Source organism: Genypterus blacodes, unplaced genomic scaffold (assembly GCF_046128005.1).
Source record: "Genypterus blacodes isolate CSIRO-AG114 ecotype Tasmania unplaced genomic scaffold, CSIRO-AGI_Gbla_v1 ptg000514l_1, whole genome shotgun sequence".
Lineage (NCBI taxonomy): Eukaryota > Metazoa > Chordata > Actinopteri > Ophidiiformes > Ophidiidae > Genypterus > Genypterus blacodes.
Genome location: NW_027467269.1, coordinates 2,501 through 17,500, shown reverse-complemented (window position 1 = coordinate 17,500; position 15,000 = coordinate 2,501). Strand labels below are relative to the sequence as shown.

Sequence of the window (15,000 nt, the reverse complement as noted above, 5' to 3'; positions counted from 1 at the left end):
CTGATGCAGACGCCTCCACCAGGGCGGCAGGTGACCACTCACACCTTCACACGCCCACGTTTCTATGACAACACAGCATTCTGAAGGTCGTCTCTGTGGCCTCCCAGAGTCCCAGGCGCCGCAGCGTGTGGACTCGTTTAGGCCAGCGGGTCGCTCCACACTTCACCACCACTGGGCTCTCCAGGCTCTCCAGGCTCTCCAGGCTCTCCAGGCTCTCCAGGCTCTCCGGGCTCTCCAGGCTCTCCGGGCTCTCCGGGTTCTGGAGCTTCAGGAGAAAATACAGATGGCGTGCGAGGGCGAGGAACTGCAGAAAGATCCACAGTGAGTGTGTGTGTGTGTGTGTGTGTGTGTGTGTGTGTGTGTGTGTCAGGAGCCCACAGGGCTTGAAGCTCTCCACCAATAGGAACGCGGCGCTGTTTGACCATCAGCTGATTCATCCGATCACATCATCATCAGCTGACTTCTTATTTTCTGCAGTGTTGTCATTTGACGCCGGAGGACTTCGGGTTGCTAGGATACCATCATGTCATGGTGGGTCAAACTGTGGCTTGGTCCTCTTGGTGGAGGGCCGATGCTCTGGCCCATGCTCTGTCCGTGTGTGACCTCGTTCAGACGGCGTCCTCGTCCTCGTCTCAGTTTGGAGCCTCAGTCTAAATGTGAACGTTTCTCCTGCAGGACCAAAGCTCAGTTTCCGCCTGCAGGGGGGCGGAGCTACCTCTGTGAAGGGGCGGGGCCGGAGGAGCGAGAACACAGTGACTAAGAGGGAGTTGGACGCTCAGTTGGACGAGTACATGTCCATGTCCAGAGGCAGACTGGACGCTGAGTTGGACGACTACATGTCCATGTCCAAGAGCCGCCTGGACCACCAGCTGGACGAGTACATGTGCATGGCCGGACAGGAGCCGGACTGGGACTGAGGGACGGGGGAAGGGGGGGAGGAGGGACGGGGGAGGGAGGGACGAGGGGACAGGGGGACGGTGGTGTTTGTCTGAGGGTTTTGGGACAGAAACAATTTAGTTTTTTAACTCAACAGCGTTTGATGTTAGATTTTATTTCTTCCTCATTGTAAACAGCAGCGCCCCCCTCAGGACAGGAAGAGCAGATCCTTTGAGTTTCATTGTTTTGTCTCCAGCGTGTTTAAGCTGGAGCTGGTTCATTCTGCTGAGTGTGTGTGTGTGTGTGTGTGTGTGTGTGTGTGTGTGTGTGTGTGTGTGTGTCAGTAGAACCTGCTGCTGGTTTGTGTTTAAATAAAGTTCCATTGAAGGTCTCCTCTCTCTCGTGTGTTCTAGCAGCCTGTAGGTGGTGCTGATGTGTCGGTTCTCTCTCTCACACACACATACACACACACACAAAGCTTTGATGACATCATACTGACTCAATCATTTAACTTCCTGTTGAACGGAGCAGAGAGCACACAGCTCCCTCTGCTGGTCTCTCACATACAGGGCATGTTTCTGAGGGTTTCCATGGAGACCTTAACAGTGGTTTAATGGTTAGAGCCTATAAGGAAGTGACCTGTGATCGGAGTATAAGTTCACACACACACACACACACACACACAGATTCACCTTGTGTGTGAGGAAACATGAAGGTGGACGTGAAGATTGAGCTGCTCAAGTTTTGTTTTGCAGTTTTAAACTCCATCTTTGTGGTGAGTACAAGTAGTAAGTAAGTCTCTGACGTGTCTCTGTCTTGTCTCTGTGTCTCTATCTTGTCTCTTGTCTCTGACGTGTCTCTATCTTGTCTGTTGTGTCTATCGTGTCTCTTGTCTCTATCTTGTCTCTTGTGTCTATCATGTCTCTTGTCTCTGACGTGTCTCTATCTTGTCTCTTGTGTCTATCGTGTCTCTTTTCTCTATGGTGTCTCTATCTTGTCTCTATTGTGTATCGTGTCTCTGTCATGTCTATCTTGTCTCTATTGTGTCTATCGTGTCTCTTGTCTATCGTGTCTCTATCTTGTCTCTATTGTGTCTATCGTGTCTCTTGTCTCTGTCATGTCTATCTTGTCTCTATTGTGTCTATCGTGTCTCTTGTCTCTGTCATGTCTATCTTGTCTCTATTGTGTCTATCGTGTCTCTTGTCTCTGTCATGTCTATCTTGTCTCTATTGTGTCTATCGTGTCTCTTGTCTATCTTGTCTCTATTGTGTCTATCGTGTCTCTTGTCTCTGTCATGTCTATCTTGTCTCTATTGTGTCTATCGTGTCTCTTGTCTATCGTGTCTCTATCTTGTCTCTGTCTTTTCTTTTCTATTCACATTCAGTTTCAAGAAAAATAATCCGCGACCAAACGTCAACATTTTTCTTGATAAATACTTTGAAGTTGTAATTAAAACAGAAGTCAGACATGTGTTGACCTTTGACCTCTATACTCAGGCTCTGGGTCTGAGTGTGGCCGGCTGTGCCGTCTGGATCCTGTTTGACCAAGACAACTTCCTGTCTGTGCTCCCCTCAGGTAACGAGGCTGCTCTCTGATTGGCTGTTCATAACATGAATAAAATGATGCATTCATGTGCCTTTGTTTTTTTGTACATTCAGATGAGCTGCGTACGGTGGGGGCGGGGCTTCTGGTCAGTGGAGGCCTGGTTTTGGCGATCAGTATTGTGGGATGTGTCGGCGCTCAAAGAGAAAACAGATTTCTGCTGCTGACGGTCAGTCACTGATGACATCATCACATATGAAGCACCGCCCACGGTCGGGTCAATTCAAACAGGAAGTGATGTGTGCTCTGCTTTTGTTGTTGCTCCTCAGAACGTGGCCTTCCTTATTGTTTTGGTCCTGGGTCAACTCTTCCTCACGCTGCTGCTGCTCATTAACAGGCGCCAGGTCAGCCAATCCCAACTGGAGGAAACTCAAACATGGGTGTGGCTTTTCTTTAGGGGGCGTGGCCACACATCCAAGTTACATTTCATCTTTGAGCTTCCTTCCCTCAGGATCTTTTGTTGTTTCCTGTAGATCGGGGAGAGTTTGGATCTTGCTGTGGATGACATCATCAAGACATTTGGACAGGGGGGCAGCAGGGACAGACTGATGGACAACCTGCAGCACTACGTCTGTCCAGACGCTCACTTCTTCTTTCTCTTCCCTCCGTCTTAATGCCTGGATTATTGTGAATCATTTACTGTCTGTTTGTGGTGGTAACCGTGGTGATACTGGATGTGTGCACAGGGGAGGTGCTGTGGCCGGATGGGACCTGCTGATTGGCTGAAGAACTCTTTCATTCAGAGCCTGAATCTGACCCGTCCAGAGGTACTTCCTTGTTCCTGTTTCACTTTCTATCGTCCCAGCTTGAACTCGTCCTGGTGCTCTGATGTCTCTGTCATCGCTGTTAGCCTGGGACAAGGAAACGGCTCGTATACACAGGTACACACACGCCACTTTACCTCACATTACACAACTTAAGGCCACTTTTCATCAAACTCAATGTGTTGCGTTGCTGCAGGGTTGCGGAGAGAAGCTCAGTGATTGGCTGCAGGAAAATGCTGTGACGATTGTGGGCATGGACTTGAGCCTCATATTGATCCAGGTGCTCACAGTCTCACAGAGGACAGATGTCCCTCACAGTCCCGTCTTCCTGCTCTGACTCTCTGTCTTTGTGTCCAGGTGCTTCAGCTTGTCCTGGCTGGGTTCCTGTACAGAACTATTGGTCAAAGATCTGCTCTGAAACGAAGCACCTCTGTCATCAGCTCTGACCCCGCCAACCAAGGCCCCACCCCCATCAATGAACCAGACTGTGGCGAGCAGAACTACAGCTACATCGACTCGGAGGACTACGGCTATACAGACCCGGCCCGCCCAGGATATTACCGTGACGACCCAGTAGACGTAGACCCCGCCTACCTGCCATATCACCATGACAACCATGCACACTGAGCCGGCTCAGGGGTTTCAGTAGGCTTCACACAGAACTATGAATAAGTGACCAAAAGACTGAACCATATAATAATATCGTTCAAATTGTAATACAATTCTCATGTTTTAAGCTAAATGTGTTTGAGTTTTGACTTTGCTCCCTATTTGCTGCTGGCTTTATTTGTTTTGAAGCTCTGTATTCACTGCTGTGATCTAATGACCACATCCACCTGAATTTGAGAAAATAAATCTTGCTCTGTTAACAGAAACGTTCCAGATTTGGAGTATTTCAATGCATGAATCTATAACATGTCTAAAAAGAAAGTCCCTGTTTGACTTGCCGCGTTATCTTCGCTTTAGGCTGTATCGTTACAGCGCTTCCGGGTTAAAGGTCAAGATCCGTGCTCAAGATGGCGGCGCCCGCTGAGTTGTTTTGCTGGGAAGGAGACTGGGGTCTACCGTCCGTCAGCACGGACTGCCTGGTGGTGCTGGTGAGTCTGCGTTTACTCCGAGCCAACCTGTGCCGGTCTGTGCCGGTCGGAGCCGCTCCTTGTCCCTTTGCTCTCCCGGGCGGATGAGCTAGCGTCATTAGCATGCTAACGTGCTAACGACTGTGAGCGGAAACATCACAAAATAAAAGTTAAACTTTGAGTGAACAACATGAAGTCAGATCGGAACAAACACAGGGAAGCCAGTTTGTTTACATTTAGAATGAAACTTCAAAAGATCAAAAACACGGAAATGATGTGATTTGACGTTCAGAAACTACAAAATAAAAGCCTCAGAGTAAGGAAACATCAGAGCTTAAGTAAAATAAAGTTTACAAAGTGCATTCAGCTCACACTTCCGCCTACTCTCTGGTATAACGTCATACTATGTTTATGAACGATCGATCTATTTGATATGTGATTTAATGTAGAATTGAGTTCATTTCGTTGATTGAACGGAAACGGAGACAGACAGGTGAGCAGCATGATGAGTGACATGTATGATGAGTGACATGTATGATGAGTAACCTGTGTGATGAGTAACCTGTGTGATGAGTCACATGTGTGATGAGTGACACGCGTGATAAGTGACACGCGTGATGAGTGACACGCGTGATGAGTGACATCGTGACATGTATGATGAGTGACATGTATTGTATTGATTGCCTTCTGCAGACACAATCCAGTTGCATTTCTCCTGAAGTCCAGCAGAGGGCAGCCACCCCTCAGCTGACTGCTTATTAACAATTCAATGAAGAAATCATGTAATTGAAGGGTTATAATCTGCCCGGTAACAGATGGTAAAGCTCTGTGATTGGCTGACCTTAAGGTCACTTTGTGCAACCTTTGACTTAGACTTTGACTGACTTAGACCGGATGGTAGAGGGTCAGCTAGAGTGTGATTGTGCGTGTGTGTGGTTGTGTGTGTGGTTGTGTGTGTGTGTTGTGGTTGGAAAGTGGTGCTGCTGTGGTTTCCTTCTCCTGCCTCTCTGTGTGTCTCTGTGTCCCTGTGTGTCCCTGTGTGTCCCTGTGTGTGCGCCTGTGTCTCTGTGTATGTATACTGTACATACATGTGTGTGTACACATGTGTGTACAGTATATGTTGATCATGCTAACATGTAGCTTTGTGTCTCATCAGAGGCTGAATGGATGAAAGTTTAGAAGCTTTGACTCCTCAACGTTTACCAGCTGAACAAACAGACATGATGTCAACGTGCAGTGAGGACGCTTGTTCCACAGAGTCATAAAGGACTGTCTCTCTCTCTCTCTCTGTCTCTCTCTCTGTCTGTCTCTCTGTGTGTGTTTCAATGTTGCGTCTCCGTGGAAACTCTGACTGGTGGTGTTTCTGTCTTTGTTCTCATGTTTCACCTCCTTTCCTCCACAGCAGCACTTTCCCCCTCATCTCACCACACACGCTTAGATAGTGAGGCTTTGTCTTCAGGCCTGAAGAGTCCACTCTGTAGTGGACTGTGGGGACTCCTCAGGGCCTGTAGAGGACTGTGGGGACTCCTCAGGCCTGTAGAGGACTGTGGGGACTCCTCAGGCCTGTAGAGGACTGTGGGGACTCCTCAGGCCTGTAGAGGACTGTTGGGACTCCTCAGGCCTGTAGAGGACTGTGGGGACTCTTCAGGCCTGTAGAGGACTGTGGGGACTCCTCAGGACTGTGGGGACTCTTCAGGCCTGAGGACAACAGGAGCAGCTTCCATTTGAGGTGGAAGCTGCTCCTGTTGTCACGTAACATGTATGTTTGCAAATGCACACAAATGACACAGCTCTATGGATGTGTATGTATTTATGTATTCTGTTGTTTTGTCTAAGTATGAATTCCGTGTTGCCAGGTGACAGAGCAGCTGTGTGTGTGTGTGTGTGTGTGTGTGTATGTGTGTGTGTGTCTGCAGGCCTACGCTCAGTTTGCTCGAGCTCCACTTAAACTTCACAAGATCTCCAACCCCTGGAGGAGTCCCAGCGGTGAGACTAAATCCTCCCTTCCCCCCACATGTATGTGATGAAGACGTACATGTATACGTCTCATAGACCTACAGATCAGTTTGGATCATGAGCTCATGATGTTCCTCCTGTTCTTCAGGTTCTCTTCCTGCTCTGAGGACCGATCAGAATCAAACCCTGTCCAGACCTTCAGACATCATCATCCACCTCAGGAAGCAGGTGAGTGTGTCTTCCTCCCCTTCCTGCCTCTCTCTCTCCCAGGCTAAGTCTGGTTTGGTCCCAGTCATGTCAGGGGAACCTGAAGAGGACCATGAGCTCATTGAACTACACACAAGCCCCGCCCCCTATCAGAGAGTAGACTGTGATTGGCCGACAGCACAGCTTCTTCTCTCTCACAGCAGGATCATAGTTTCCACGCTGACCTTAGTCTGGTGGAAACTCCTCTGAGCCACATTCCCTTCAGGAGGAGTCATACCTCCCACCAAACAGAGCCTCCTCCTTCTCTGCCTCCTCTTTCTCCTCCTCCTCTTCCTCCTTTTTCTCCTCCTCCTCCCCCTCTTACCGTGTAAAGGAGCTAACAGGCAGATGGAAGCCATTACCCAGCATGCTTGGTGCCTCTGCACTGCAGTAGGTTGGTGAGAAACTGCAGGACAGAAGAGCTGCAGCTTCACACATTCTTTCACTCTAACACACACACACACACACACACACACACACACACACACACACACAGTAGGGAACATTTATGATGATTGTAAAATGTTCATATTTGAGAGACAGAGAGAGAGAGGGACACAGTCTTTACTCAGAGGGACAATCAGGAGAATAATCTGTCTTTATCTCTTTGTCTCATTTCAGAAATACAACGCAGACTACGACCTGTCAGCCAAAGAGAGCGCAGACAGTCTGGCCTTCATCTCTCTGATGGAGGAGAAGCTCAGGCCTGCTGTGGTGAGTGAGTGAGTGAGTGAGTGAGTGAGAGAGAGAGAGAGATCAGAGATGTTTCTTCAGGTAAACCTGCTGGATTCTTCTGTAGATCTTTGCCTTCTGGATTGAGCCCAAGAACTACGTGGAGGCGACTCGTCGCTGGTACGCCGAGCACATGCCCTTCCCCCTGAACTTCTTCCTGCCCGGACGAATGCAACGCAGCCAGCTGGACAAACTCCGCCTCCTCAGAGGAGACGAGACCCTGGAGGCCGGAGAGGAGCTAGAGAAAGAGGTGAGGGAGGAGGTTAGGAACAGGTTCTGATCCTGACCCTGCTGGTTGACCTGATGTGAACCTGGTTGTGAAGCACAATCAGGATGTATGTAATGTGTGTGTGTGTGTGTTTCAGTTGTACCGTGAAGCCACAGAGTGTATGAATCTGCTCTCCCAGCGCCTCGGATCACAAAAGTTCTTCTTTGGAGACTCGTAAGTGTTTAACTTTTCAATCAACTCAACTCTAACAGGCAAAGTCGGAGTGTCCTGACATGTGCAAGCCTAAGGTTTAGCCTGAGGCTGAAGCTGAGCCTGAGCATAATGCCGAGCCTGATGCTGAGCTTGAGGCTGAGCCTGATGCTGACCCGATGCTGAGCCTGATGCTGAGCCTGATGCTGAGCCTGATGCTAAGCCTGATGCTGAGCCTGTGTCTGTCTGTCCTTCAGGCCTTCGTCTCTTGATGCCTACGTGTTCGCTCACTTGGCGCCCATCCTGAAGTCCAGACTTCCTAACGGGAAGCTGCAGCAGCATCTGAAGTCCCTGGACAACCTGACGCGTTTCTGCAACGACATCCTGCTGCTGTACTTCCCCCGAGATGGCCGAGGTGAGGCTGCGCTCTGATTGGTCCTCAGGAGGCTTCCTGTTTATAGGAATGTGGGGTTAGAATCAGATTTCTAGTTAATAACTTAGCTTGGATTCGTCTTTGATTCAGTTTGGTGTTGACATGTTGTGGGTCCAGTTGCTGCTGGTGTGAACCTTCATGATGTTCCTCTGTAACGTGCAGAGAGCTCCAGTCAGAAGGTCTCCTCCCAGCCTGAAGGGGGCGACTTTGAGCACGTCCCCAACAAGCGACGGAAACAGATTCTGTCGGCGCTGGTGGCTCTGGGCGCCATGCTGAGCTACGCCCTGATGACCGGCATGGTGAGCGTCCAGCAGGAGGCGCTGGAGGAGCCGCCCGACCTGGAAACCATCACATCACATGGGCATGAAGAAGAGGAGGGCTGAGGAAGAATCAAACACACCAGGAGAATTTTACAGGCAGGAAATCTAGGAAAAGAATAAATTCGGATGTTTAGAAAATTCATTTGTTGTATGTACATGAAGATAAAATGATCCCTCACACTCTGATCCACTCTCAGGCTCCCTCTGATCACACACAGTCATACGGTTCATGTTCTTCAGCTCATTTATGTCTGAACCTGTGTGAGATGTCCTCAGAGGACACGTGTCCACCGGGGGCAGCAGTCAGTGAAGGAGAAGCTGCTAGTGAACCCATGATGAAGAGGAAACATCATCAGTTCTCAGAACATTCCTCAGTCTCCATGTGAAGGATGCCAGGCGGCCTCCAGGTGGCGTGGTTTCAGAGGAGCTGAGCTCCTGGTTCTACTCAGCTGATCTGATCACACACCAGAGTTTCTTCTTAGTTATGACATCATAGTTATTGTTTGAGTCATCTGATGAATGTCATGAAAATGATCTGAAAGTTGAAAATTGAATAAATCTTAAATTCCTCTGAGTTCACGTCTTCACTTCCCTTAGCTTCTGGAAGAGGCATTCTGAAGTTTGATTGACATTCCTGACAGGTGAGACCCTGACCTATGACCTTCACATAGGCCACATTCATCACTTGGAGAAATGATACAGCTCCTCTTCCTCTCATGTTACAGCTGCTCTTCCTCTCATGTTACAGCTGCTCTTCCTCTCATGTTACAGCTGCTCTTCCTCTCATGTTAGAGCTCCTCTTCCTCTCATGTTAGAGCTCCTCTTCCTCTCATGTTACAGCTCCTCTTCCTCTCATGTTACAGCTCCTCTTCCTCTCATGTTACAGCTGCTCTTCCTCTCATGTTACAGCTCCTCTTCCTCTCATGTTACAGCTCCTCTTCCCCTCATGTTTCAGCTGCTCTTCCTCATGTTACAGCTCCTCTTCCTCATGTTTCAGCTGCTCTTCCTCTCATGTTTCAGCTCCTCTTCCTCTCATGTTACAGCTCCTCTTCCTCTCATGTTACAGCTCCTCTTCCTCTCATGTTACAGCTCCTCTTCCTCTCATGTTACAGCTCCTCTTCCACATGTGTACATACGAGGACAGCCAGCATATATTGTTTATCAAAGCGCCGTATAACGAAGCGATGTTCAGAGTGCTGTCCTTCCGTTCCTCAATGTCCCTCTACATCCCTCTATGTCTCCGCTGTCTCTCTGGATGTTTCTGTAACTTCAGCCCCACCCCCACCTTCCTGACCCGGTCTGGACCCTGATGACCAACAGCTGCACATGACGCCATCACAGAGGAATCTGACCTGTGTGTGTGTGTGTGTGTGTGTGTGTGTGCGTCTCACAGTGATGTAAGTCTAAGTATTTCATGAAGAAATACTGTTTGGTTCTGGTTTGAGTGATTTGTTATTGCACTTTGCAAAAGTATCCAAAGTGTGGAGTTTGACTTTAGATTCTCTGGTTTCTGCTGTTTTTGTTGTTTTTGCATTTAGTTTATCTCATTGTGATCAAGTAACTAATGTAACTAGACTGGTATTTAGTGCAATGCTATTGAGTTCCCTGTCCCATTGTCTTTAGTATGAAAGGAAAAGTGGCCTTTTTACTATGAAGTGTGTCTGTTTTGTGTGTGTGTGTGCATGTTTCCATAAAGTGACTGTAGAGTGTGAGAACATCCGGCTGGTCCACAGGTCAGTGATGATGGTTCTGCTCTAACAATGTTCAGGTCCAACACACAGAGGTGTCCAGTTACACTTGCTTTGGATTCAAACCTTTGCTCTGTGTCGGCACATTTGTCAGCTTGTGATTGTGATGTTAAAGGTATTATGGTATGTAACGGGTCTAATGGGACTCAGACCCCCCCCCCCCCCCCCCATGTTTCCCTCTAAGCTGCAGCTGGATCGGCTTGGACACATTTCTCCTCTGCTTCCTGCCGTTAAACATGGGTGTCTATGGCAACGATACAAACAGAGGGAGGGAGGGCCTGAAGGGAGCGCAAACACACACACATTCACACACACACACACGCTGATTGTTGACATGTTTAGGGAGGCACAGAGCCACAAACATGTAGTCATCTCATTGGTTAGATCATTGATTCGTGTATTAATGATTCTGTAGTTTCCAGATTAAGAGCAAACAAATTCACACAAAGTCAAAGTCAGTACAAACTTCAATACTAACTTGAATGTTTTGCTCCAGAGAGTAAGAACACAACGGAATGTTCTGTTTCATGAAGGAAGAGATGGAAAGAATTCATGATTTGATGGAGTCATTCATTTCATTCATTGATTAATTGCTGAATGCATCGTCTGTTACTCTGTCATCAAACCACCACAATTGTTAACAGGTGCAGGTCAGAGGTCAGTGGCTGTCAGCAACTCACTGTGTGTGTGTGTGAGAGAGAGAGAGAGAGAGCGAGATGCTGGTGCCTCTTATTAACAGCTCAACAAAAAGACCTCTGACCATTATACTCATTTAAATCATTTTCGTGTTTTCAATAGTTTTGCTTTGTATGTTTTTGTTTTTCATAATTGAATTGCTTTGTTTTAAACCATTTGAAGTGTGTCAATCTTCTTAATGTCTTTGGTTGTTAGTTTAATGTATTTCATAAACAATTTTAGTCATGTTTCCAATCTCTTCATGCTTGTAGTTTTATAATAATGTGAACAGAGTCACAGTTTTGTTTTTGTTTTCATTTCATCCCCGCTGCTGCCGCGCGCTCTCAGCAGGGAAGGCGCGTGCGCGGAGCCTCTAGTAGCTGAGCGCGTGCGGCGAAGCTCCAGACTCCTCCGCGCTCCGGTCAGGCTGCTGCCCGCTCTCTGCTCCCCTCTCTCGGCTCCCCGCTCTCGGCTGCCCGGCCTCTGCTCCCCTCTCGGCTCGCGGCTCTCCCGTCCTCCTCGCTCGGTTCTCGGTTCTCTCGCACACAGCTCCCCGCAGCGTCGGTTCCGCTCCTGGTTCCTCTCCTGGTTCCGCTCTTTGCCCCTCTCTAGCCTTCAGTCATGGGCTGGAGTCGCGCGGTGCCGCTGCTGCTCTTCATCATCTGTGTGTCGGAGGGAGACCCGGACGGCCCGGAGGTTCAAGGTAACAAAGCTCCACTTCATCGGACAACTAGCTCGCTAACTAACTAACTCACTCATGGGTGGTTAGTGTGTTCACTCATTAACTTACCCACTTAGTTAGAAGTAGTAACGAACTTTAGACGAACTTTTAACCATCAGAGCAAAAACATGCAGACTATGATCATTTGACTTCAGAAAAAGTATTTATTTGACATCAAATGTACTTAAGGATTGAAAATATGAGGAAATACTGTTAACACCATCCTGGAACATTACCAGATCCAAACGAACCCAGAGTCTGAGCCTCGAACTGCTGAAGACACAGCAGGTCCTTTAGCCTGGCCAGAGTCCAGTCCAGGTCAGGGTCCAGGTCAGAGTCCAGTCCGGTCAGAGTCCAGTCCAGGTCAGAGTCCAGTCCGGTCACAGTTTAGTCCAGGTCAAGGTTGACCTTCACAGCGGAGTCACACATTCCTTCATCATCTCCAGGGGATGAAGAGTTTGAGTGCAGCAGTCAGACTCAGTAGAATGTAAAGATCCATTTCTCCCCTGGTCTTCCTGGTCTGTCCTCTCTCTCTCTGTCCCTCCCTGTACCCTGTCAGTCCTCTCTGTCCTCTGCTGTTTGCGTGGATGCAGAGGGAGGTGCAGCAGGAAGTGTATCTTGTTGTTCTTCCTCTGTGGTGTTACTGTTGGCTGATGGGACTCTCTCTCTCACACACACACACACACACACACACACACACACACACACACATCATCAGCTGCACTTTTCAGTAAAAGCGTGAGATGTGTCAGCGATGAATGAGTTGATGGATTCCAGCAGCCACCTGGAGCGTCCAGGAGGAGGCAGCACTGAGGACCACTGCAGTTCTGTTCCTTGTGTCCAGGTTTCCCTGTCTGACCCCAGCTTCCTGTTGATGTGACTTCCTCCTCAGTGATAGACGTATTGAGTCTTCAGGACTCGAAGCAGAGCATGGCGGCAGTGGAGAAGCTGTCCGGTGGTCTGAGGGCGCTCAGCGACGCCTACGTGACCTCCACGCTGAGACTGCCGGCAAAGTTGGGCGGAGTCCTGTTTGGGCTGTACAGCAAACAGGACAACAGGAAGCACCTGGAGGTGGCTGTCATGGGGAAGATCAATAAAGGTAACAGCTGTCATGAGTCTCATATCGGACCCTGTGAGTCCAGACTCCAGGGGTTCATACATGTGGAACACTTACAGATCCATGAAGGGGTTTTAGCTTCCATGTTCCAGTGTTTGGGTCAATCAGGCCTGAACGGCGCCCTGATTTCTGCAGCCCCTCCCCCTGGCAGAGCGACACAGTTCTCCCTCGTAGCCATGCTGTTTTATGCAGGAAGTCTCGGAGCTACGCTGCACCGCCAACCTGGCTCAGGTGTCTCAGTCCTCATGTGATCCACCTGGACAATCAACACTGCCCCCTGGTGGCTCTGCTGGTCCACCTACACTAAACACTGATTTAACTCTCAAGTCTTGGCAAGCTTGCACTTACACAGTACTACATGGTGCTACATGGTGCTATATACTATAGTACTGCATAGTATAGTACTACATAGTATAGTACTGCATAGTATAGTACTACATAGTATAGTACTACATAGTATAGTACTGCATAGTATAGTACTACATAGTATAGTACTACATAGTATAGTACTCCATAGTGCTACATGATGGCTGCAGAGCATATGTATTCCTGAGCTTCAGTCATGCTGCTGAAGTGGGTGAGGCTCATTCATCTCTGTGAAGCTGAAACCATTTTTATTGAGGAGATGAGTCAACTAAGTGATGGAAATTACACACACACACACACACACACACACACACACACACACACACCACTGCAGCTCTGTCATTTGGAGTTATGAGACTGTAATAACTATCATCTGTGTTTGTGTCAGAGACACACAATTTAACCTTTGAACCTTAGCTGGGAGAATGTGTGTGTCTGCCCTGACACACAGAGAGGCTCTTTGATTTAGATGCGGGGTTGATTGATATGTTATGAGCTTGGGGTGATGTGTGTCATGTTATTGATTTCAGTGATGTAAAGATCAGACTTGGGCTCAATACTTATCAATCAACCCTTGTAGCAAAAATAAGAAATAGTTAAGAGCTCACAGTAAATAAACAATCAACTATCAAACTATTGTTTTTATAAAATCATAATATCCGCAAAAAATCTCTGTCTGTCTGTCTGTGTCTCTGTCTGTCTGTGTCTCTGTCTGTCTGTGTCTCTGTCTGTCTGTGTCTCTGTCTGTCTATCTGCCTGCCTGTCTGTCTGTCTGTCTGTCTGTCTGTCTGTCTGTCTGTCTGTCTGTCTGTCTGTCTGTCCCGCTGGCTCACGGTGTGGTCTCTGTCTCAGTTCTGGTCCGGTACATCAGAGCAGATGGGAAACTTCACACCGTCAACCTGCAGAACGCCAACCTGGCCGATGGGCGGAGCCACTCCATCATCCTGCGCCTGGGCGGCCTTCAGCGTGACAACATGATGATGGAACTCTACGTAGACTGCCGATTGGCCGACTCCAGCCACGGCCTGCCGCCATTGGTCCCTCTGCCCAGGGAGGCGGAGTTAGTGGAGATCAGACACGGACAGAAAGCTTACACCCGAATGCAGGTGTGTGTGTGTGTGTGTGTGTGTGTGTGTGTGAAATGACAGATGTAGGTTCTTGTGCAGAAGGATCATCTGCACAGAGCAGACTGCTGTGAGATTCTGTCTCACTCAACCAGGGAAATCTGAAAACACCCCCCCTCTCTCTCCCTCTCTGTGTCTCTCTCCCTCTCTCTCCTCCCTCTCCCTCTCTCTCTCTCTCCTCTCCCCCCCTCTCTCTCTCTCTTTTTCTCTCTCTCCCCCCATCTCTCTCTCTCCTCCCCCCCTCTCTCCCTCTCTCCTCTCCCTCTCCCCCCCCCCCATCTCTCTCTCTCCCCCCCTCCCTCTCTCCCCCCCTCCCTCTCTCACCCTCTCTCTCCCTCTCCCCCCCTCTCTCCTCTCTCTCTCCTCTCTCTCTCTCTCCCCCCCTCCCTCTCTCCCCCCCTCCCTCTCTCACCCCCTCCCTCTCTCTCCCTCTCCCCCCCTCTCTCCTCTCTCTCTCCTCTCCCCTCTCTCCCCCCCTCCCTCTCTCATCCTCTCAGGGTGTGCTGGAGTCTCTTAGAGTGTCACTAGGGGGCAGTGTTGCCCGGGCTGGAGCTCTGACTGATTGTCCTTTCCAGGGCGATTCATCCACCTACAACTCAGGTCAGCAGCTTCACCTGTGCCCTCTGACCCCCAGAGCGTAGCTGTGACCTCTGCATTGCAGTGAGGTCAGAGGTCACAGCTTGTTCTCTTTGTTTTTACAGTGAGTGGGGATGTGAACTCCATCCTGGGTGAGTAAAGCAGACGGACCACAGACTGTAGTGAACTCTCCTGTGGTCCAACATGAGGGAGGCAAACCTATCATTGAGACAGGTCTCCTGTGTGTGTG

The 15,000-nt window shown here is 49.1% G+C and overlaps 3 protein-coding genes across 3 annotated transcripts in view; all 3 read left to right on the top strand.

The window, feature by feature from the left end:
• The first annotated feature begins 1,553 nt into the window (after window positions 1–1,553).
• LOC142990340 (CD82 antigen) lies at window positions 1,554–4,086 on the top strand. The gene is made up of 8 exons (XM_076140093.1): window positions 1,554–1,651; window positions 2,373–2,451; window positions 2,535–2,647; window positions 2,748–2,822; window positions 2,952–3,047; window positions 3,165–3,359; window positions 3,439–3,522; window positions 3,600–4,086. Exons 1-8 carry the CDS (start codon window positions 1,586–1,588, stop codon window positions 3,867–3,869), a joined length of 978 nt encoding a protein of 325 aa, XP_075996208.1. The 5' UTR covers window positions 1,554–1,585; the 3' UTR covers window positions 3,870–4,086.
• A 160-nt stretch (window positions 4,087–4,246) lies between these two features.
• On the top strand, window positions 4,247–8,997 carry LOC142990341 (metaxin-1-like). Its single transcript, XM_076140095.1, has 8 exons — window positions 4,247–4,339; window positions 6,235–6,304; window positions 6,423–6,502; window positions 7,142–7,234; window positions 7,320–7,502; window positions 7,618–7,694; window positions 7,928–8,085; window positions 8,266–8,997. Exons 1-8 carry the CDS (start codon window positions 4,259–4,261, stop codon window positions 8,484–8,486), a joined length of 963 nt encoding a protein of 320 aa, XP_075996210.1. The 5' UTR covers window positions 4,247–4,258; the 3' UTR covers window positions 8,487–8,997.
• A 2,275-nt stretch (window positions 8,998–11,272) lies between these two features.
• Window positions 11,273–15,000, top strand: part of LOC142990338 (thrombospondin-3a-like) — a gene marked incomplete at its 3' end in the record, with an annotated part of 4,869 nt that continues 1,141 nt past the window's right edge. The window contains exons 1-5 of the mRNA XM_076140091.1: window positions 11,273–11,549; window positions 12,460–12,666; window positions 13,903–14,156; window positions 14,672–14,774; window positions 14,876–14,902. Coding sequence (XP_075996206.1) covers window positions 11,468–11,549; window positions 12,460–12,666; window positions 13,903–14,156; window positions 14,672–14,774; window positions 14,876–14,902 — 673 coding nt within the window. The remainder of the gene's footprint in view (window positions 11,550–12,459; window positions 12,667–13,902; window positions 14,157–14,671; window positions 14,775–14,875; window positions 14,903–15,000) is intronic.